Source organism: Schistocerca piceifrons, chromosome 3, assembly GCF_021461385.2.
Source record: "Schistocerca piceifrons isolate TAMUIC-IGC-003096 chromosome 3, iqSchPice1.1, whole genome shotgun sequence".
NCBI classification, from domain to species: Eukaryota; Metazoa; Arthropoda; class Insecta; order Orthoptera; family Acrididae; genus Schistocerca; species Schistocerca piceifrons.
In genome coordinates, this window is record NC_060140.1 from 636,667,370 (window position 1) to 636,689,611 (window position 22,242).

Consider the following 22,242-nt stretch of genomic DNA (forward strand, 5'->3'; position numbering starts at 1 on the left):
GTATTCTGTAAATCATTAACACATTTATAGGAAAATAACCACTCCTATGGTTGTCTGAACATTGCATTACCACTCACTTGAAAGGCTTGCTGCGGAAGAGATTATATAGTTGCTCCTTGTAACATAGTAGAGAAGGTAGAATGGCGATCTGCTTAATCGCTCTTCAGTTAACTGATGGACTATATCACGTTCAGGCCTTGTCTCAACACAATCTGACTTGAAATACTTCTGCCCAGAATTGACAGCTTTTACTCTGATACAGGAATTAAACAACATAAGCACAGTGGCAAAATGGAACTGCAAATCCATGACAACTGCTATATTTGAGTACACACTCTCCACAAAGGATGATCTAGACAAAAAATGGAGAGAACTTGAGATCTAAGTAGAACTGACAAAGGTATCCGACATCATATGGCATCAGAGACATCCCTCTAAACTGGTTCAGCTCATATCTCACAAACTGCACGTTCAAAAAAATGTGTACCTCTGCCTTTACAAATTCACCATTTAACCAAGACATTCAACTTTACAACAGTCAACTATGGTGATTTTGCATAAGGTGTGCACGAAGGTTCAGTGCTTCGATCAATTCAGTTTCTTCTTTACATAAATGACTTACTGTTCAAAATCAGTGGCACTACCACAACATTCTCTGCAGATGACGCTGTATCCCTCTTACTGGCAGAAATGGTTATGAGACCATAACTGGAAGTACAGTTGTATTGTGTGGTTGGTTTGACATGTGCATGTCTTGTACAGGACATGATTCAAAGGACTATGTAAACAAATTTTATTGTGTACTAAGCCAAATCCCCTACATCCTTACCATTATGTGGTTTACTGAGTGCTTGGAGTCTAACCATAGTAAATTGACTGTAGCAGGATCCATTAAGTAGTTCATCTTTTTCTTCTGTTGATCAAACAAGTAATAGCTGTTTTATATTTTAACTATGTTGCCCTTCATATGTATTTCAGATCATCTCTTGAAAATGGTATCACAGCCAAAAAGTGCAGTAATGGAAGCAAAACAGAGAGTTATTTATATCCACATGTCAGCCAGTGTGACAGAATGTTATCATTCTGACGTTCACCATACCAACAACTGAAATAACAGGATAATAATATTCAGTATCAAAACAACAACACACAGTAAGCTTTGAATCAAATAAAATGAAAATTTTAAAATGAGGAATAATGCAATAGAAGTGCAGCAGCTGTGCAAAAGTGAGCATAATTTTCTGAATACATACCATAGGCAAAAAGTGTAAAATACTTTTAAAACTGAACAGTGGACAGCCTATGCTCGAGGAAGGCTATTTTTTTAGAGTGATATTGTACATTTTTGTGTAATAGTACGACAACAGTGACAACAGAAAAACAATTTTTCAAAACTACAAATAGTAAGGTGTTGTCAACAAAGATACACATCTAATGTTGGTGAAATGATAACAACAACAAAATTTTATGGTCTTGCTATTTTGCTTGGTGATTCCCACATAAAGCAGTACCATGATTGATTTATATGGTAACGCCATCTGCATTGCCAACCTGTCAGTCATGGCAGCATGTCAGATGGCTGAAAAAAATGCATCCATGTAAAATAATTAAATAAAAATGATGAGTAAAAAAGTGTGATCATCGAAATTTCATTCACAGCATGTTCTTTGTTGTGCAACAAGATACTACTTAACTGCAGCACCCTGCGTTCAGCAGCAGGAGACTCTATAAGCAGCGCATAACGCCCACAACTTCGTGGACGTAGGTGTGATACTGATGTCCCTTTGCCCTGCAAAATTATGCTAGTACTACCTGACACATTCAATAACTTTCTGTTTTTCTTAATGTCTATCCCCTTTAGGAATAAAATTCTAAATAGATTTAAAATTCAAGGGTAAATATATAATATTTCATACAACTGTGGTTAACAGATGTGAAAATATAACAGCAGCTTCATGTAAAAATCATCATTATTTGACAATAGTATGCACACTCAGATTCCACAATAAAGAATGAAAAACAAATGAGACAGATTCAAAATCTCAGGTTGTACAAATTTACTAAACAAGAAACATTATTATAAAATTTACATTTACATTGCACAGACTATACATATAAAGACATTCATTCTGAGCACTTCATTATACAGTGTGAACAGAACTCCTTGACAAACATTCACAGGTGGTAGTTTGGGCCAAAGCAAGACAGATATGGCTAATAACATGGGCCCTGAGCACTTGTTCATCTTTGGTACTGTGAAACACACCTCTTCTACTGCACGCTCTTTGCTTTCCATATTTTGAGAGAAGGTAGTATAGACCAAAACATGAAAAAATGTCCAGTAAACATGGTATTTAAAATAACCTTAAGAGCTATGAGTACTTATTCAGTAGAAGAGATGTGTTTCACAACAGCAAAGATGAACAAGTGCTCATAGTTCGTAAGTTATGCATTTTAGAGCCCAAGTTACTAGATATCCTTTTACTGTTTTGATCAATACTGGCACCTCTGAAAGTTTGTCGGTGGAGTTATGGTTCACTATGCAACAGAATACTGAATACGGTAGTTTGATGTTTCTGCTCCATTAAAATACAAGCCACATGATTACATTTCCTCCCACACCCCTCATAAAAAATTTAATTATACTTACCTGTGATTGCCAGACGACACTTTTTTTGACAGAGAAATAAAGACCATCCCACAGGATAATCAACAATAGCAGCAAAATGCTTGGTGTAAAGTGAAATTTAAAAAACAAAAAATACTTTTAAGTCGATAAACAAGAGTAACTTGGGCACGATGCACATACAAAATAATGTGTTGTTGTGTAAGACAATTAGAACAATAATCATAAATGAGAAACAGCAGTTTTTAATTCATTCTGCATGAGGAGGTGGAAAGAGTGCGAAAAAGGAGAGGAGATGCAAAGTTGGAGAAAACTGGGAAAAGGAAGAATATATCAATCAGGACTTAGTTGGAGAGGGCTAAACAGCTGCTAAGTGGACTGACTGTCAACAACTGATTGCAGCTGGCAATATTTTACATCCTAAAAATCTCATTAAGACTGCTCTGAACAGTTTTCTCACAAACGTTTTGGCTGAAGTACAAGTTAATAGTCTGCAGAATGGTACATTAGTAGAGAGTACAGATAATGAAAAAAGTGTTCAATTGTTCTTACATGGTTATAAGCAAATGTGCAGTAGCCACCAGAAAGATCGCGGGAGGCGCACATCGGCAAGGCGCGTCACAGACGGTAGTTGCCGCAAATAGAGTCCCGTCCACCAGAGGGCACACGAGAATTTGGCCGCGACCTCTGCCAGCGGAACAACAACAACTCAGGCAGCATGGGTCGTGCCCAGTCAGTTCACATCGGGCATAGCTATGAGACAGTTCCCTGTCTACTCTGAAGTGCGACGGAAAACGTGAACCGTGTTACTACACAATTGGCGACGAGTAGGGTCGTTCTTTCGCGTGTTGTGTCGTTGTTCCGGTTTCGCAGCTTATCCGCGGCATGGAGGATTTAGTGTGGGTTTTGGTTGAGCAGTAGACGGAGCTCATGGCCACCATGAAACAAGTGCTTCCGGAGTTGCTCTCCACGCCGTCTGCTCCAACGCCGTTCCCTCCTCTCTTTCCCCCGTATGACGAGACGGCGGAGGACTGGGACGCGTATGAACCGCCTTCGGCAGCATTTCCAGGCGTTTCATGTTGCCGATGTGGAGGTATGTCATGCTCTTTTCTTGTCTTGGATATCTCCCTCGCTGTATCAAGTTTTGCGGCAGCTAGCGCCGTTGCAGGAACCCTCGTCCTTGTCTTTTGACGCATTGTGTTCATTACTGTCTTCATATTATCGCCGCCGCATGCATGTTGTGGCAGCTAGGGTCGAGCTCTATCAGTGCAAGAAGCAGCCCCATCAGTCTTACCAGGCGTGGGCCGCTACCCTGCACAGTCTTAGTCGCAAGTGTCATTTTGTCACGGAGCAGTCGCGAGAGTCGTATGCCCACATTATGGTGTGCGACGTCATTGTTCGTTCGGCCCCTGATAGGGAGGTCCGGCAACGGGCCCTGCAGTTGGAAGACCCTTCCCTCGAGGAAGTCCTGTCCATTGCTCAATCGTATGATGTCTCTCACGTCGCAGATCAGCAGTTGGAAGCATGGTGCGATGTCGCGGCGGTCCAGGGTGGCGCGGCTGTGTCCACTGCGTCCGGGGTGGACGACAGGCGAGCGGTACAATCCGGCCGTTACGGCCGCTCCTGCACAGCGCGTAAACAGAGTTCCGGCCGCCGGCCCCTGTTACAATCCTGTGCGTCGTGCTATATACATCACGATCGGTTGGAGTTCCCCCACTGCTGGACCGTTTGTTGCAAATGTAATAAGAAAGGACACATTGCTAAAGTTTGCCTCGAAAGAATCAAAGGAAGCAGTTACAGAGGACATGGACGTGGACATTCAGGAAGTTTCATCGGGCCAGGCTCCCGATGCATCGGCACACAAACTATTTATCGAGGTGTCGGTTTGGTCACGCCGATTACAACTGCAAGTAGATACGTGCGCGGCAGTTTCTTTGTTGAATGCACAAACTTATTCCGACCTTGGGTCGCCCCCGTTGGCGCCAGTTTACCAGGGTCTACGCGGTTATGGTAAACAGTTCATTCCCCTACTGGGTCAATTCACTACCGACGTGACTTACAAATCAGTCACTCGGCCTATTACTTTTATTGTTGTCAGTGATCCGAGCTCCGCTAACCTTTTTGGCTTGGATGCCTTTCAAGCTTTCGGGTTTTCTATCACTGACGCCATACAGTTGGTCTCCAAAGACGATCTCTATCAATCATTAGAATCTTCCATCTCTGACTTTCCGGATATCTTTGAGGAGGGCCTGGGGCGTGTTTCAGACTTTGAAGCTCACTTAACGTTGAAGGCGTCGGCTCGCCCGCGTTTTCTACGCGCGAGGCAGATCCCCTTGGCTCTCTGCCCTCAGGTAAAAGAAGAGCTAGGCCGGCTGACAGCCCTAGGGGTCGTTCTTCTCATTTCTTCTAGTGAATGGGCTTCGCCCCTCATTATTGTCAGGAAACCCTCGGGAAAATTACGTCTTTGTGGCGATTTCAAGGCCACCATTAAATCCCAATTGGTGGTGGACACCTATCCTTTGCCTCGTGCTGATGAATTGTTCTCCGCCATGGCGAGAGGCCAATATTTTTCGAAAATCGATCTTTCAGAGGCTTACCATCAGATACCTCTTGATGAGGACTCCAAACGGCTGGCGGTTGTCAACACCCCGTTTGGCCTTTACCAATACCAGCAGTTGGCCTTCGGAATATCCAGTGCCTTGGCGATATTCCAGTGTTATCTTGAGCACGTCACGTCGACAATCCCTCATTGTATTAATTACCTGGACAACATAATTGTCACGGGCCGCAGCAGGAAGGAACACTTGCACAACCTTCGCACCCTCTTTCTCAAATTCAGATCCGTGGGCTTGCGTTGCAACCTGCGTAAGTCAAACTTCTTCCAACCGTCCATTGAGTACGTGGGCTACACAATCTCTCGTCACGGCGTCCAGCCACTAGGAAGTTTGGTCCAAGGTATCATCGACCTTCCGCGGCCCGCTTCACTGAAGGAGTTACAAGCTTTTTTAGGCAAGATTGCCTATTACCTCCGGTTCATTCTCAGGGCTCCCACCATCGCCCGCCCCCTGTACTGCCTTCTGTGCAAGGGTGTTCCTTTTGATTGGTCGCCTGCATGCAAGTGAGCGTTCACCTCGTTGAAAGGCCTCCTCATGTCAGCACCGTGTTTGGCTACTTTTGACCCCCATAAGCCGTTGGTCCTGCCTACAGATGCTTCGCAGTATGGGGTGGGGGCGGTCCTGGCCCATCGCAATGCAGATGGTTCCGAGCAGCCACTGGCGTTTGCGTCTAAAACTCTTAGTCCCGCACAGGCCCATTACTCCCAGATGGAAAAAGAGGCTTGGCCATTGTCTAAGCAGTTACCAAGTTTCACCCTTTCTTGTATGGCACGAAGTTTCAGTTAATCACTGACCATAAGCCGTTAATATCGTTATTTGGCCCCGCCTCTCAGATTCCGGATAGGGCGGCCCACAGACTACAGCACTGGGCCTTGTTCCTGTCTAAGTACCATTATGACATTCATTTTCGCCCTACCGGACAGCATGCCCATGCAGACACTCTTTCCCGTCTTCCGGTGGGCCCGGATCCTACGTTCGATCGAGAGGAGATTATGTGTTTTCATTTGGATGTGGTGTCCTGCCAAGCTGTTGATGGCTTCCCGATCACTAGTTCTAGAGTCGCCAGGGAAATGGCAGCTGACCAGGTTCTCAGGCAAGTAGTTCGCCTCATTCAGCAGGGGTGGTCATCCCGACCTCCAGGTCGGGCCTCGGACCCTCTTCGTAATTATTTTGTTCTACGAGACCACCTCTCCATCTTGGAAGGAGTTCTCCTTCTGGCTACCGATGATACAGCTCCTCACGTGGTTGTTCCTGCAAGTTTGCGAAGGGAAGTCCTCACGTTATTACATGAGGGGCACTGGGGTGTTTCCCGTACTAAAACCTTGGCTCGCAGACATGTGTACTGGCCTGGTATTGACAGAGAAACTGAGCACTTGGTGGCCGCCTGTTCCCAGTGTGTGAGCCAACAGGCATCTCCCAGGTCAGCATTCTCTTCATGGCTGACTGCAACCCAGGCATGGGAACGTGTTCACATCGATTTTTGCGGGCCCGTTTCTCAACGGCTTATGGCTCATTGTCATTGATGCTTATTCCCGATTTCCATATGTGGTTCGCTGCTCCTCAACCCCTTCAGAGGTTGTAATCCAGGCACTAGCAAAAATCTTTTCTGTGGAAGGTCTGCCAGTCACCTTGGTCTCGAACAATGGACCTCAGTTTATGTCGCAGACCTTCCAGGATTTTTGTAGGCGCTTCAGTATTTGGCACGTTTGCTCTCCCCCCTTTCATCCACAATCAAATGGGGAAGCCGAGCACATGGTGCACACATTTAAGACACAGATGAAAAAGTATGTGCACGAATTTCCTGCGGAGGAGGCGTTGACGTTTTTCCTGACGGTACCGGACCACACCTATGGGAGAACGCAGCCCTGCAGAGCTCCTCCACGGGCGCCAACCTAGGACTCTGCTGCACCTCCTTCGGCCCGGTCCTCGTCAGTCTTCGCAAAACGGAGTACCCGGCTTTCCACCGGGTATGTCGGTCTGGGCACATGGGTTTGGTCGCAATCCACGTTGGATACCGGCGGTGGTCCTGCGCCGAAATGGCCGCCAGCTCTTTACCTTGCAGAGGGGGGACCGGGAGGTACGTCGTCACCAAAATCAGCTACGTCCACGTTTGGGCACCCACCCTCCGACCCCTCGGGCACCGGCTTCCCCATTGCCGGCACCTGTGTTGGTTTCTCAGGATACGCTACCACCCCTTCCCCCTGTGATTCCACCGCACTGCGATGGCTCTCAGCCTTGACAGCCTCCAGTAGCTCCAGCACCGGCATCGCCATCGTTAGCGATGCCCCAGCGAGAGCCGGCCCCCCTCGCAGGGCCGGTTTCTCAGGAGGCTGGTTCACCTGTGGTCGTCCCTTCCCCATCGTCCCCGCCAGGGGGTCTTGCCCCTCCTGGGATGGACCAGGATCCAGAGTTCGATGGCCTGTTTCCCATTCCGTCCCGGGTTCCGGTGGTGGGACAACGGGGGCCTCTTCGTGTGGGGCACTTCCAGCCATATTCGAAGGTTCCGGCTCGAGGGTTGGCAGATCCCTCAACTCCAGCCTTCTGATGGACGTGGAGGTCATCACTCCTGCACGGCACTCCACCTTCCGACTCAGTGGATCACAGTGGCTTCACCCCCCCCCCCCCCCCACGACCCGAAGCAGGAGGAGTGCAGTAGCCACGAGAAAGATCGCGGGAGGTGCACATTGGCACAGCGCGTTATGGACGGTAGTTGCCGCAAATAGAGTCACGTCCACCAGAGGGCACGTGAGAATTCGGCCACGACCTCTGCCAGCAGAACAACAACAACAACAACAACTCAGGCAGCACGGGCCGTGCCCAGTCAGTTCACATCGGGCATAGCTATGAGACAGTTCCCTGTCTACTCTGAAGTGCGACGAAAACGTGAACTGTGTTACTACAAAATGATAGAACAATATAACTGATTTAAATATTGAGATTTATATCACTTTGTTCTCTATGTACATATTTTTGAGTGTGTAGTTCTGCAAACTGGTGCAATCCAGACATCACATGACAGAGAGATTTCCAGATTATTAGAGGAAATAATTAAAAGTAACATACCATTACCTCCATTCTGACTTTTCATTTCGTTATGGCACTGAATATAAAAGTGTTTTGACAACACTTCAATTCAGTGATCCTAATCATACAAAGGTCACATGTAAATGAAATAAACAGAACTGGCAATACTTTTCGGACGATGCAGATAATGTCACACAACATGCTTAGAATTACTATTAAAAACAAAAGAGGTGTGATTACACAATGTACTGAGTAATCAAACGTCACCATCCTTAAATATAGGAACACACTCCTCCAGTGATGCATATCCGGCAAACTTTTGAAATATATATTTTTTGAACAAGGAATATCTTACAAGACAAAATTCTGACTAAATTTCGTTTCTCCTCAAAAAAAATCTTAGGTCTCGCTTTCAAAAACTCAGATGCTACAATTATCAACAATTGAGAATAAGTATATCTTTTTCATCACTGTGACGAGGACATTAAAACAATGATTTATGTGTGTATGGAGTGAGATAATAAACATCTAATTCTGGGTGGCAAAAAGAACAAACTTTTGTCTATCACTGGATAGCATATTAAGTCACAAAAATATTACTAAATTGTGTGCACATTGCCAGACGTCTCCAAAAACTTCCATTCAAAGCATAGCCTTTAAGTAGTGCTTAAAGGGATATTACTGATCCCTGATGGTATAACGGGAGTAAGATTCATTAGGATTAGGGAGGTAGGGCAGAGAGTGTGTTACTGTGAACAATTCAGCTATAGGGTTGTTCTCTTCAGGATTCACAGCAAACCAACACAGACATCAACAGATCAGTATACATGCTGACATTGCAAGCTGACGATGATGAGAAAGTATGTGAGGATACTTAAATGGCAATACAGAATGTAAAGGGAGAGATGAAAATCTAATAGTCATGGGGGACTAGAATGCAACTGTAGAGGAAAAAGTAAAAGAAGAGGTTACAGGAGAATATGGGCTTGGGACAAAGAATGAGAGAGGAGAAAGATTAATTGAGTTCTGTAATAAATTTGAGCTAGTAATAGCAAATACTCTGTTCAAGAATCTGAAGAGGAGGAGATATACTTAGAGATGGCCGGTTGATATGGGAAGATTTCAGTTAGATTACATCACAGTCAGACAGAGATTTCGAAATCATATATTAGATTGTAAGGCGTGCCCAGGAGCAGATATAGACTCAGATCACAATATAGTTGTGATGAAGAGTAGGCTGAAGTTTAAGAGATTAGTTAGGAAGAATCTATATGCACACAAGTGGGATATGGAAGTACTAAGGAATGACGAGATATGCTCGAAGTTCTCTAAGGCTGTAGATACAGCAATAAGGAATAGCTCAGTAGGCAGTACAGTTGAAGAGGAATGGACATCCCTAAAAAGGGCATTCACAGAATTTGGAAAGAAACACATGGGTACAAAGAAGGTAACTGCGAAGAAACTATAGGTAACAGAAGAAATACTTCAGTTGATCGATGAAAGAAGGAAGTAAAAAAACACAGAAATGCAAGTCACTGAGAAATGAAATAAATGGGGAGTGCAGGGAAGCTAAGATGAAAAGGCTGCATGAAAAATGTGAAGAAATTGAACAAGAAATGGTTGTTGGAAGGACTGACTCAGCATATAGGAAACTCGAAACAACCTTCGGTGAAATTAAAAGCAAGGGTGGTAGGGGTATTTGACTGTTAAATGCAGAGGAGATAATGGATAGGTGGAAAGAGTACACTGAAGGCCTCTGTGGGGGGAAAGATTTGTCAGATGTGACAGAAGAAGAAACAGGTTGCTTTTAGAGGAGAAAGGGGGTCCAGTATTAGAATCAAAAGTTAAGAGAGCTTTGGAGGACTTAAGAACAAATAATACAGGAGGGATAGATAACATTCCATCAGAATTGCTAAAGTCATTAGGGGAAGTGGCAACAAAACAACTATTCACATTGGTGTGTAGAATGTATGAGTGTGGCGACATTCCATCTGACTTTCAGAAAAATACCATCAACACAATTCCGAAGACTGCAAGAACTTATAAGTGCGAGAGTTATCACACAATCAGATTAACAGCTCATGCATCCAAGTTGCTGACAAGGTGAATGGAAAAGAAAATTGAGGGTGTGTTAGATGATGAACAGTTTGGATTTAGGAAAGGTAAAGCCACCAGAGGGGCATTTCTAATGTTACAGATGATAATGGAAGCAAAATTAAAGAAAAATCAAGACATGTTCATAGGATTTGTTGACCTGGAAAAAGTATTTGTAAAAGGGTGCAAAATATTTGAAATTCTGAGAAAAATAGGGGTAAGCTATGGGGAGAGATGGGTAATATACAATATTTGTAAGAACCAGGAGGGAATAATAAGAGTGGCCAATCAAGAATGAAGTGCTCGGATTAAAAAGAGTATAAGACAAGGATGTAGTCTTTCACCCCTACGGTTCAATCTGTACACTGAAGAGGCAATGATGGAAATAAAAGAAAGGTTCAGAGTGGAATTAAAATTCAAGGTGAAGGGACATCCATGATATGATTTGCTGATGACACTGCTATCCTTAGTGAAACTGAAGAAGAATTACATGATCCGCTGAACAGAAAGAACAGTCTAACGCGTACAGAATATGGACTGATAGAAAATCAAAAAAAGACAAAAGTATTGAGCAGTATCAGAAATGAGAACAGCGAGGAACTTAATATCAGGATTGATTGTCATGAAGCGTGTAAAGTTAAGGAATTCTGCTACCTAGGCAGCAAAATAACCTGTGACAGATGGAGCAAGGAGGACTCAAAATCAGACTAGCACTGCCAGAAATGTATTCCTGGCCAAGAGAAGTCTACTAGTATCAAACATAGGTCTTAATTTGAGGAAGAAATTCGTGAGAATGTATGTTGGAGCACAGCACTGTATGGTAGTAAAATGTGCACTGTGGGAAAACTGGAACAGAATAGAATCGAAGCATCTGAGATGTGGTGCTACAGATTAATGCTGAAAATTAGGTGGACTGATAGGGTAAGGAATGAAGAGGTTCTGCACAGAATCGGAAAGGAAAAGAGTATGTGGAAAACACGACAAGGAAAAGCAACAGATTGATAGGACATCTGTTACGACATAAGGGAATGACTTCTATGGTACTAGAGGGAGCTGGAGAGGGCAAAAACGGTAGAGGAGGACAGAGATTGGAATACATGCAGCAAATAGTTGAGGATGTAGGTTGCAGGTGCTACTCTGAGATGAAGAGGTTGGCACATGACAGGAATTTGCGGCAGGCCGCATCAAAAGTCAGAAGACTGATTGGGGGAAAAACAAAATTCCTCTTCAAGATGCTCTCAATCATAACCTTGAAAGAATTGCCATTCATAGACATTAAAGTATGTTTCTTTTGCTTTTGAGTCACCAGTCTTCTGGCTGGTCGGATGCAGCCCATTACCTTTTGAACACAAAGCAGCACTTGCAACCAATCCTCAATTACCTATTGGATGTATTTCAACCTCTGTCTGCCTCTACAGTTTTTACCATCTATAGCTCTCTCAAGTACTATGGAAATTATTCCCAGATATTGTAACAGATGTCCTATCATCCTGTTCGTTCTTCTAGTCAGTGTTTTGCATATATTCTCTTCCTCAGCAAATCTGTAAGGAACCCCCTCATTCCTTACTTTGTCAGTCCACCCACTTTTCAACATTTTTCTGTAGCATCACATCTCAGATGCTTTGATTCGCTTCTGTTCTGGTTTTCCCATGGTCCATGCCCCAGTACTATACAATGCTGTGCTGCAAATGTATATTGTCAGAAATTTCTTCCTCAAATTACAACATATGTCTGATACTATAGACTTTTCTTGGCCAGGAATTCCGTTGTTTCCAGTGCTAGTCTGCTTGTTATGCTATCTTTTCTCTGTCCGTCATGGATTATTTTGCTGCCTAGGTAGCAGAATTCTTTAATTTCAGCTATTTCATGGTCACCAATTGTGATGTTAAGTTTTTCACTATTTCACTACTTCATTGCTGCCACATCTCATTAATTTCATCTTTCTTCAATTTACTCTCAATCCATATTCTGTATTCATTAGACTGTTCATTCCATTCAACAGATCCTCACTTTAACTGAGAGTAGCAATGTTGTCAGCAAACTGTACCACTGATATACCTTGAGTTTTAATCCCACTCTTGAACCTGTCTTTTATTTCAGTCATCACTTCTTCGATGTATAGATTGAACATTAGCAGTGAAATACTACATCCTCATCCTACACCCTTTTTAATCCATGCACTTCGTTCTTGGTCTTCCACTCTTCTTGTTTCCTCTTCTTGTTTCCTCTTGGTTCTTGTACACATTGTATATTACCTGTCTTTCCCAACAGGTTACCCCTATTTTTCTCAGACTTTAAAACATCCTGCACCATTTTACATTGTCAAACACGTATTCCACATTGACAAATTTTTTGAGTGTGTCTTGATTTTTCTTCAGCTTGCTTCCATAATCAGCTGCAATGTCAGAACTGCCTCTCTGGTGCCTTTATCTTTCCTAAGGCTAAACTGTCGGTCATTTAAAAGATCCTCAATTTTCTTTTCCATTCTTCTGTATACTATTCTAGTCAGCAACTTGGATGCTATTAAGCAAATTGTGCGATAATTCTTGCATTTGCCAGTTCTTGTAATCTTTCGAATTGTGTGGATGACATCCTTCCTGAAAGTCTGGCGCTACATCGCCAGTCTCATATATTCTACACACCAATGTGAATAGTTGTTTTATTGCAATTGATTGCACTGTTAATGAGTTGTAAATGATTGCACTGCAATATGCTCTGCTGTGTAGTTCTCTAATGCAAATGTTTAAACAGCTTATCAATGTCAATGTTTGGTAGAGAACTTTTAGAAAACAATTCACATCTTTTGAATACATCCTATCCCTATTCTGAAAGTCTCACCAAGGTCTTAACAGACATGCACCACTGCAAGCCAGGATCACAAACATATCAGAGCCTCTCTAGCAAGGAACAAGACATTAACTGCCTGCATTTCCTTTCTTCAAACAGAAATATCGACTGCTGACCGCGGTGGCCATGCGGTTCTAGGCGCTGCAGTCCGGAACCGCGCGACTGCTACGGTCGCACGTTCGAATCCTCCCTCGGGCATGGATCTGTGTGATGTCCTTAGGTTAGTTAGGTTTAAGTAGTTCTAAGTTCTAGGGGACTGATGACCTCAGATGTTAAGTCCCATAGTGCTCAGAGCCAGCCAAATATCGACTGGTACACCACACAATTTACTTCAGCTGACCTGTACTATGAGCACAACAATGACAACGCTGTGATTGACATTTTCGATATGATTTAGAGCAAAGTTGACAATTGTGAAGCCACCTCTGATTTTCATACACAGCAGCTACAGGAAATCTTACAAACTCATGCTCACATTTTTGATAATGTACCTGGCTGGCACTATTCATGGTTTTCTTTATGAATTTCAAGTTAAGCCACACAATACTTTTGTTAGACGACACTACACCATTCCTTTTGTTTATCATCAGAAAGTTAAAGAATAAATTAATTACATGCTTCAGCAAGGTATTGGTGAGGCAGCAGTCCACTTCCTACTGTGAAGAAGAAATATGGTTTACTGAGGCTTGTTCTTGATTCGAGACAAATTAACAACATAATTATTCCGGAAACCGATAGACCTCAAATCTTGGAAGAGATTCTTCAGAAATTTCCTGGTTTCACAGTTTTCACCTCTCTTGTTTTAAAATCTTGTGCATTACATCATCTACTGGTCCCAACAGTCCACACACATCCATTAACCAGTTGCAATGGAGAACCTCATTTATTACACAATATCACTGCCGATTGGAACCACATCCTCTGCCAAGACTTTGAGTATATGTAATGGTACTCTAGAATGAAGAATTTTCCCTCCAAAATCATTTAGACGTTTCACAAAGTAGTATTCTGCTATTCAACCTATTCACTGTCCTCATCTGTCCTTACATATAACCCTACTGCCACATGTGTCATGACTGAGTATAAGACCCATCTAACACATTGTGTTCCAAATTGATCAAGAATATGGCAGGAACACTTGTGCAAGAACCCACATCATGCATCAATTTCATTGTGACTACTGCACAAGTCTGTCATGTAGATGTGACTACTAATATGCTATCAACTTATATAACTGGCTAAGGTCAAACTGTACCCAAAGGGAAAGTTGACCATCAACTGGCAGAAAATGACTCTGAGCAACAATGGTCAATTTCAATGGCTACTTCACAACTAGGATCATTTGGGTCCTTGTCCCATCCCAACATAAACTTTGCTGAAAGGAAGGAACATATGCAACAAAAGGTTATTAGAGACAGGGTCCAGGATGAAATTAGGGAAGGAAATTGGCTGAGACCTTTTCAACATAGCCATCCTGCCATTTGTTTCAACTGATTAAGAGAAAGCAAGAAAATCCTAAAACTGGATGGATGGATGGACGGATGGATGAATGAAGGATGATCTGTCTACAGTTAAATGCCTCTACTTCACGACACAGTTATCGTTATACATTCTACTGTTTATCTGCATTTCTCATCTCTCTGTTCATCTTTTTCATGGGAAGACCATCTTCTTCATACTGTCTGTTAACTGCGAAAGAATAACGGATAGTCCTTGTGCTGGGTAAAATGATCCCATTTTCAAACAATACTTGTGCCACAAAAATAACAAAATGTAGTCCCACTCACCAGCAACAGTCGCTGTCTCACTCCTGCTACAGCTGCCTCTAGTTGACGTATTCCTGGGCTACCAGGAATGCGAGCATCTAACACAATTGTCTGAGGCAGCAATTCTAGCTGCAGTCGGAACCTTGTGCGAAGCTGCGTAATTAAACGTCTTGCAGCTGAATCTGCATATCGCCCAGCCATGTCTGCGTGTGTGCCAACAAGAAGTACTAGGGGAAGTCGTCCAGCTACACCCCCTTCACCTGTACAGAGTATAACTGAAATAAATATGCTGGAAGAAGAGTACTGTAGTAATATCATGAGTACAATGTTTAAATATGCAATATTCAAGCCAGACTGGTTCACTGATAAAAATTTAACAGATTCGTTATTTCACACACACACGCACACACACACACACACACACACACACACACACACACACACACAGCTGAATGCATCAATCATGAAAATATATATACATAAAAATTAATTGCTGCATGTATGAAAGATCATCACCTGAGAACAGTGTGAGTGAATTGGTTGATTTTTTTTTTTTAAGTATTCAATATTGTCAGGAGAAGCTCCATATGGAAAAAAAATTTGGAGAATCTAACAGAAAAGTCAGAAATGAACATCAATTGCTGCTTATATGAAATATCATAAATTAAGACTGACTTGGCAGATTTGGTTGATTTTGTCTTTGTTGCGTTCATAATTGTCAGGGCACGGTTTGTATGAAAAAAAAATTTTTGAAAAATGCACTGGAAAAGTTAGAAATTTAAATCAGCTGTGAAAGATCAACACTTGAGAATGGCTCTACTGATTTGATCAGTTATTTCTTTTGTGTTCAGTTTGACAATTCTGCTCACACGTTCTCATAAGGAAAAATCAGTTTAACATTAATATACATAATATATAAATGCTATGTACTATAAAAATTAAATATGTTGTTACTGAAAATCTCAAAAAGTTCTCAAGTGAGTTACTTCTAATTTTTACACAACACTCTAATGAACTTTGTAATATATTACATATATAAATATATATGTAACATATAAAGGAAAAACATTGTAGCCAAAAATCTCGGGTAGATCTTGATGGATTTACTTCACATTTTTATGTGATACTCTAATGAACATTCAGATGAAAATGGACATAAAGAGGGTGAGAGGGAGATGCACACAGAGATGGGAGGAGCAGGAGACGTGTGAAGCTAGTGAATATTCAGATGAAACATAGAGTGGAGGAGGAGACAGAGTGAGGGGGGAGGAGGAGATGTACGGAGAGGGGGAGAGAGAAGAGAGAGAGAGAGAGAGAGAGAGAGAGAGAGAGAGAGAGAGAGAGAGAGGGGAGGGGGGGGGGGGGATGAGAAGATGGGCACAGAGAAGGGGGATGAGAAGATGGGCAGAGTGGGGTAGGGATAAGGAACGTAGGATGTATATGCAATTTCCATACATATTTAGCAATTGTGAAGTATTTCCGGATTCACTATTTTACAAATAAAATTATTTAAGCTCAGAAATCTACTATTACATAACAACATTGAAATCCCTTGAACAAATATTTAGTAGAGAGTAAACTATATACTATGGAATACAGTAATACATTGACAATATTATGAAAAGGATAGTTGCTACTCACCATATAATGGAGATGCTGAGTCCCAGATAGGCACAACAAGAGACTGGCAGCAAGCAAGCCTTTAGCCAAAAAGGCCTTCATCAGAATTAGACCACAGTCTCTAGCTGCCGAAGCCACGTGTGTGTGTGTGTGTGTGTGTGTGTGTGTGTGTGTGTGTGTGTGTGTGTGTGTGGGTGGGTAGTCACGTGTGGCCAAAAGCTTACTTGCTGACAGTCTTTTTGCTGTTCCTATCTGCGACTCAACATCTCCACCATATGGTGAGTAGCAACAATACTTTTCATAATATTGTCATTATTTCATCCTGGTTTTTCCATGTTTGACATCCTATACATTGGTCAAAACACAATGTTTTGTGAAGACAGCATATGCAGAAATGAGTTTTTACTCATCAAATCAGATTACTGATGTTTTTACAGCTATTATTGCCAGTCTGCTTTAACCCCAAACCACATTTCACTAGTACTTATTGCTGATGCAGGTAGTCACCAAGTGATTATATAAGTCATTGCTCTTCAGTGGTCAGTATGTCTGGCAAAAACACAGGTTGAAAAGGAAACACATGTTACTGAATTGCAGATATTATTGGTATTATATGGATGAAAATTATCTTGTTGGTATTTATTTTTGAAACACTGCTGAACAGAGGTTATGATTACAAATTTTACAACCTTCTGAGAGGATTCTTTCTGTTGAGAGTAACCCAAGTTTGTAGCAGCTGTGATTAGCAATGACAACCCACGGCAACCAGTAGAATAACATTTCCGTATTTTCATTTATAACACTAAATGTGTGTGCTGCAACATAAAGTTGTAAGATAGGTTCTTCATATCTCGTTAGAGACAAGAATACAATCAATAATCTTCTTGTAAAAATAGTAAACAGCCAATCAGCTGCAAACTGGAAGTTTTATTAAAACCCCTTTACCATAGTTTCAACGCTTATAAAAACATCTTCTTCAAGAGGAAATATAGACAATGTAAGCAAGTTAACAGTGCAAATACTTTAAGAGGTAAATAAACACACAGGTACAATCACATTTCGTTAACCAATATAAATCATATCTTGTTAACAAATATAAAAATGAAAAATTAAATTTAAAACAAAAACTTATTCAGACTTACTAAATTACATTCTGTGGCAGAGGTATGTTAAAATACAGCCAAAGGGCGTCAGCCGAATACAAAATTTCTTTAGCACGATGAGATTTCTTTCACTGTTACGCACCCTCTTTGTATATACTATTAACGCCCACACTTGCCAGAGGCTTTCCTTAGCGCAAGCATTGGGTATGTGATGTTAGTGCACTAGTTGAACACTGGAGTGGATATACAAAATGCCAACAACCATGTTGTACATGTTTTAATTTATTGTGGAGGTAAAAATTTTATATTTGACTGATACCTTTCAACTATATTTTAATGTACCTCTGCCAGAACATGTAATCTTATAAGTCTGAATAAGTTTTTGTTTTTGTATTTGTTAATGAGACATGACTGAACCACACACAAATATCTTAACAGATTTTCACTGTTAACTTGCTTAGATTGTCTATATTTCCTTCTGCAGAAGACTTTTTATAAATGTTGAAACCGTGGTAAATGGGTTTTAATAAACATTCCAATTTGCAACTGATTGGCTGTTTACAATTTCTACAAGAAGATTTCATTCTACGGTTGTTGCTCCAGCTGTGTACAAAATTTTCCAATAAATAATTCAAGTTTTAGCAATGAATCACAATGTCAAAATATTTTCAAGATAGGATAAAAATAAAATCTGTCTATACATTGGGTGTATGCTACAGTTCTACTCTTGAGAATAACATTGGGTGAATTATATGCATGATGGTGCAGGTACATCACAAGTCACTGTCACTCTACATTATTAAAAACTGAAAATTGCTGAGGACAAAGGTCGCCATTTCTTCAGCGCATCTTGGCCCTATATTTATACCAGATAATCTCATACTATACTACTACTATAATAAGACAAAGGAAGCATTCTTAAGGAGAAGAAGGTAGAGAAGGCATGGAATGATGGATGCCCTGGGAATGAACCGATGGTAATTGACAATTTTACCCAAGAAAGCCTGCAATTTGTGCAATGAAAAGGGACACAGCAGGTTGTAACAGCCTTGTCCAGACTCGCCAGAGGTTGGTCACACTGCTGCTGTGATGGTGTGGTCCAGTTACTCAAGAGAGGGTTGGAAAAATTTAGACTTCTGTAGGCTGCAACACAAACCCAGGATCTAAAATTTTTCGGAAAGGGACTAGATATTGTGCAGGTGGTTATTCGTCATATGTCCGGTAATGACAATGTTGTCCAGGTAGTTGAAACATCACAGAACAGTGGACGTGACCAGCTTCACATAGAACTGAAAAATTGCAGAGGCACTTGTTACGCCAAACGTTAACTACTGGTATTGATATAGGCCAAGAGGCATATTAAGATCCATGATATGCTTGGACTCCTCACCCAAGGGTAACTTGTGATATGTTTCAAAATGATCAAGTTTGGAGAAGAATTTACCCCCACTAAGTGTGTAAACATCTCTTCCAGACATGGCAATGAGTATGTGTTGACCACGGACTGTGAATTTACAGTGACCTTAAAATCATCTCAAAGTCACAGTTTATCAGGGGGTTTACTGTATTTACTCGAATCTAAGCTGCACTCGAATCTAAGCCGCACCTGAAAAATGAGATTCAAAATAAAGGAAAAAAAAAAATTCCGGAATCTAAGCTGCACCTGAAATTTGAGACTCGAAATTCAAAGGGAGACAAAAGTTTTAGGCCTCACCTCCAAATCGAAACAAAGTCAGTCCATTGTAATATGAGACACAATTTAGGTCGAATGAATGACGATACAGCTACAGTAGTTTGGTTCGAGTCGTAAGCTTAACAGTTAAGCTTTACCAGGTAGCCATTGCTATGCGTCAGGCGCTCCGTCCGTATTTATACGGGTACACTTCCTTTTTCACGTGCTTCGTCTGGTTTGAATCGATTGCTTATTTTGCTTTGATCTGATAAGTGCCGTTTTCTTTGTTATAGATGTTTACATCACTCTAAGCTGAAAATGCATTACTGTACTGTGTCGTGCATTGTTTGTCGCATTCTGACAGTGCGTGTTTACGGCCTGTCGCCGCTCGCGGCATGGCTTGCTTTTGTGCATGTTACCGCAGCTTACAATTAAAAAAAAAAAGAGAGAGAGAGAGAGAGAGAGAGAGAGAGAGAGAGAGAGAGAGAGAGAGAGAGAGAGAGAGGAATCGTCTCATTAGCAAAACAATGCTAAGAGACTGCTATTTGTTTTTACTTACACTGCTGCTTTCTTTGATAATGATCAACAAGAACCAAATAATAGACTGTGTATGATAGAACATGTGCTGAACAAGAGTTAGGCGAAAATTTTTCTCCATTTGAAAATCTTTGCGGCCGCTTCTTTAGTACATCATGTTCTGCACAGAAATTAGAGTCATCTTAGATTTAAAAATCTAGTCAGTTGCCGTGCTTAATTTCTGATTGTATCACTATTAGGTTTAAGAATAATACGAATATAAACATGACACGATATGTATATTCTTCCGCGTTTACTGTTGTGTCACTCTAGTTTTGTAGTTTATTTGTCAGACAGGATTTAAATGAGATAGCAGCAAACACGAATGAATACATGGCAAAATGTTTATATTCGTATTATTCTTATGGCGAAGAGAATACTGCATGTGAGTCACATTTCATCAGGTTCCTATTAGCAACCATCTCTTCTCACAGGTAGGAAAAAATCCAGAATGTAGAGTTGGCCATATTGACAAACATCCCAAACAGTCTTGCCAGTTGGATTTCCGTAGTATATTGAAATTCTGCTACATTCGAAGATGAACAATATGGAATTTGTATTTACTTTGTTCGATAATGTATGAAAATGGAGTGGTCGAAACTCGGGGCGGAGAAAAAAAAGCTCGTCTTCCACCTTTTTTTTAAATTTATTTACTGACGCAGAGGTTTTGGCACCAGTATTTATCTTTGTGCCTACTAAGCATGCCTGTGTAGCGGGACATATATTCGATGGCAGAAGTTAGTTGTGGCGGCACCTACCAACATTTTTCAGAACTTCTGCTTGCTTTGCACTCGATTCTAAGCCGCAGGTGGTTTTTTGGATTGCAAAAACCGGAAAAAAAGTGCGGCTTAGATTCGAGTAAATACAGTAATCACTACAAAAAGAAGTGCGCCCCATTCACTAGACGAAATGGGAACCATACCCTCAAGAGACGCACGCTGGCCCAACTCTGCCCTGACTGGGGAGCTGAGGTCTATCACAACCTGCCAAGCATGAAAAAATCTAGGATGAGCTGACTGCTTCAATGTTATGTGGGCTTTAAAGTCTGTGCTGGTCCCTACGACTTCCACAAATAAATCCTGGAATTTGGAACACAGAGATTCCAATGACAGCAGGTAGCAATTGCATGGAGCCTGTTACTGAAAAGTCAAAGGTCTGAAAGGCATCAAACCTGAAAAGGTTTGCTGAACTAGGATTGCAAACAACAATAAAAGTAATAGGCTGAGTTGCTGATCTGTAGGTGACCAAGCAAAGGGATTTGCCGCTTACCATATACTCATAGGTGTAGCAGAAAAGAGCCGAGATCTTAATATGTTTGGGCATTAAGAGGAAAACTGTCACACCGTTGTCCACTTGGAGGTGCAGCTGTTGAGAGAGAACCAAATTATCAATAAAACGCTTGTTGGGCATCTGATTGGGTACCGAACTGGATGATGACACTTCCATATATCCATATTCATGTACTCTCATACAGTGTTTTGTGCCGTTGACTGGCAGACTACTGCAATGTGGCCTTTTTTCTGACACTTATGACAGACAGCCCAGTGCTGGGGACAATTTGCTCTATCGTGTTGGGAGTAACAAGACTCACATGACAGCAAGAGGGAGCAGCATCCACCATGCATCACCTGAAGGGCTCAACTGGATCAACAGATTGGACTTAGAAATCTAAGAACTTGTGTAATGGGTATATAATTAAGCATAATACTTGGGACATTTGATTCTGTACCTCTATTTTGCTTGTCATTTCTTACATTGTATACTCTTAAAATTATGTATTTGATACAAGCTCTGTATCATCTTAGAATAAATAAATAAAACCGCTGCTACGTCGTCCTCCCCAGTTGAAGTGGACATAGCCAGGCCATCTTGCACCAGCACAATGTCGCACCATGCTTCCAGCTGCTGAGCAGCGGTATGTGAGACCTCATATGGGCAATGGACAACACTTCACCGAGGGAAGGGTTTTCTAATTGGAGGAGCCATTGCCAGACTTCCTTATCTGGGGCGAAGCAGATTATAACATCGCAAACCAAGTCATCCACACATGTCTCTTTTTAACTTGGAAATGACAAAATGGCATTTGTAACTAAGGCTGTGAACAGTTACGGCCCAGGCGTAATAAGACTGATGGGTCTGTTTCTTGCACAGGTAGAATTCAACCCTAGCAGCCACAATGTGTGTGTGACAGTGATAAAAGGAAAACAACACTGGGCATACATTGTCAAAAGACAACAAAGGAGGTTACTGTAATGGGGTCAATATTTGCAACACCTTATACAAGGTGGGAGAAATCCAT

General features: G+C 41.7%; 1 protein-coding gene across 1 annotated transcript in view; it reads right to left on the reverse strand.

Annotated features, from left to right (window-relative positions):
* Positions 1-22,242, reverse strand: part of LOC124789541 (death-associated protein kinase dapk-1-like) — a 248,001-nt gene that overhangs the window by 78,758 nt on the left and 147,001 nt on the right. The window contains exon 10 of the mRNA XM_047256938.1: positions 14,994-15,232. Within this exon, the coding sequence (XP_047112894.1) occupies positions 14,994-15,232 (239 nt within the window). The remainder of the gene's footprint in view (positions 1-14,993; positions 15,233-22,242) is intronic.